The sequence below is a fragment of the Carassius carassius genome, chromosome 37 (genome assembly GCF_963082965.1).
Source record: "Carassius carassius chromosome 37, fCarCar2.1, whole genome shotgun sequence".
Classification (NCBI taxonomy): domain Eukaryota; kingdom Metazoa; phylum Chordata; class Actinopteri; order Cypriniformes; family Cyprinidae; genus Carassius; species Carassius carassius.
In genome coordinates, this window is record NC_081791.1 from 29,573,551 (window position 1) to 29,576,050 (window position 2,500).

The 2,500-nt window shown below is 38.8% G+C and overlaps 1 protein-coding gene across 1 annotated transcript in view; it reads right to left on the reverse strand.

Annotated features, from left to right (window-relative positions):
* Positions 1–1,295, reverse strand: part of LOC132118631 (ephrin type-B receptor 4b) — a 44,726-nt gene extending 43,431 nt beyond the window's left edge. The window contains exon 1 of the mRNA XM_059528596.1: positions 1,004–1,295. Within this exon, the coding sequence (XP_059384579.1) occupies positions 1,004–1,127 (124 nt within the window). The 5' untranslated portion in view covers positions 1,128–1,295. The remainder of the gene's footprint in view (positions 1–1,003) is intronic.
* Positions 1,296–2,500: the final 1,205 nt, after the last annotated feature.

Here is a 2,500-nt window from a genome sequence, read left to right on the forward strand (position 1 = left end):
AAGAGATCTCATGTGCTGAACCCTGAACTCACTCACAGACACACACCTGACCGTGTGTGTGTGTGTGTGTGTGTGTGTGTGAGAGAGAGAGAGAGAGAGTGTGTGTGTGTGAGAGAGAGAGAGAGTGTGTGTGTGTGAGAGAGAGAGAGAGAGAGTGTGTGTGTGTGTGTGTGTGAGAGAGAGAGAGAGAGAGAGAGAGAGAGAGAGAGTGTGTGTGTGTGTGTGAGAGAGAGAGAGAGAGAGAGAGTGTGTGTGTGTGTGTGTGTGTGTGAGAGAGAGAGAGAGAGAGAGAGTGTGTGTGTGTGTGTGTGTGTGTGAGAGAGAGAGAGAGAGAGAGAGAGAGAGAGTGTGTGTGTGTTACACACACGCTCACACACACACACACTCCTGTGATGTTCAACAGATAGTTAGAAAGACTCGAGAATCTCCACGTGTTCCTCACAGAACTCTGGAATCTCTGGTTCTGCAGAAACACACCTGTGTTTTGCTGCTTTGAAGAACCTTGAAGACCAAACACTGACCTGAAGAACCTAGAACCCACCTTAAAATATATATTTCTATAGTGGCTTTGCTGATTCTAGAACATCTCTCAAATCTTTCCATTGCGCACAAGGATCTTTATGATGGAAAAAGGTCGTTAAAATGTGAGGGAAATTGTTCTTTTAGGAACTGTCGACTGGAAGGTTCTTTTAGAACCAAAAATGGTTCTTCTATGAGATCATTGCGGAAAAAAAAGAGGTTGTTTATTGAAACACTGAAGTTTTAAAATGAACTGATTTATTCACAGCACAAAATCTACTTCTCATCCCAAAAATACATTCAGAGAGAAAATCACAAGTTACTGTCAAAGTGAACCGAATCTTTCAACAAAAGCAAGTTTGTCAATGTCCGTTATAAATAATGTTTAAATTAAGACAGGATTGTGTTGAAACCGTTACTTCAAACTAACTCCCGTACAAACAGAATTAATTAATAATAATATAATAATGAGTATTGATCGTACCTTCCTCTGCTGAGGAGAACCCAGTCCAGATCCAGAACCAGATCCAGAACACAGGAATAATCCAGGAATGATCCATCTCTAATCCTGCTGGGATCCGATTCAGATCCAGTCTCTCAAACCTCATCAATCCGACATCAGCCTCTGAACACGCACTAGTATTAATAATTATGCAAAAAAACTCCCAAAATCCGACTAGTTCTCAACTAACGTGGATCTCTGCCCATTCCAGTTTCAAATAAATTAAGATACAACGTCTCCAGTCTAAATCTACAGTCCAAACCGAATCCGATCCGGATCATAGATACAAATAAACTCGAATCGGACTGAAACACAATCCTGCCGTTAAAGACGCTCTAATCCCAGCAGCGCGTGCTTTTTCCGTTCAGAGTCGTTTATATTCCACTCGTCGGTGCGGCGAACCGTAAAGTGCGAAAAATAACCTCAAGAAAAACATTTAAAGAAACTTTCTCAACGGACGCGGAGTTTTCGTCGAAGCGAACTTTGCCTAGGACTGAGCTCTGCTGCAAGCCCCGCCCACCGCGGTCAGGACCGCCTCCTATTGGTCCGTCAGAGCTGAAACACGAGCGCGCTTTAGGATTCTGACGCGCAAATGAATCGAGTTAAAAGAATAATAAAATACTGGCATACAAATATATGTTTATCTGACAAATAAACCTGACGCTTTCGTTAGGTCCAAAAATAAAAATAAACTTTCGTGCGGTCCTGTTTACAAGTGAACAGAATTAAATAAATCTCAATTAATTTATCAATTGTGTGTGTGTGTGTATGTGTAATGTGTATGTATTTATAAATATATATATATATATATATATATACATACTGAGTTGCTTACAAATACAGTTATTGAGAAAAAAAGTGTAATTGTGTAATTAAATTAGTTACTTAAAAATGTATGAATCTTTTTGAACATCTGAATCTTTTCAGACACACACACACAGAGAGAGAGAGAGAGAGAGAGAGAGAGAGAGAGAGAGAGAGAACAAATACACACACACATTCACAGCCCAGTCAGCTGTACAGCATTAGACAGAATTACAGATGGGCACAAAACAGCGCAAAAAAATATGAGACAGCAGTTGGTCATCCAAAAGTGTGTCTACAGACAATTATCTAGACAGAATGTATCCTCACAGTCGAGATGTGGCTCTGGAGAACATAAGTTATATATTTAAATATTTGCCAATTTATCTAACCTAATATTCTTGAAGAGAATCCATAAAACAACACAAGAAAATGAAAAATGGTTTGATTTAGGCTGTAAAACTATGAGGAAAAAATTGTCAAATCAATAACACAGACAACCAAACAATACAGATTTACACCATCAATATTGTGATGACATTAAACAATATAAAAGAACACTCAGATAAAAGAGAGAACAGTACATCCAAAATCAACTCAAAACTATTGAAGAATCTGTAAATTCTAACCATTTCTGGGAGAACTGGAATCAATTGCATAAAAAACATCATGAAC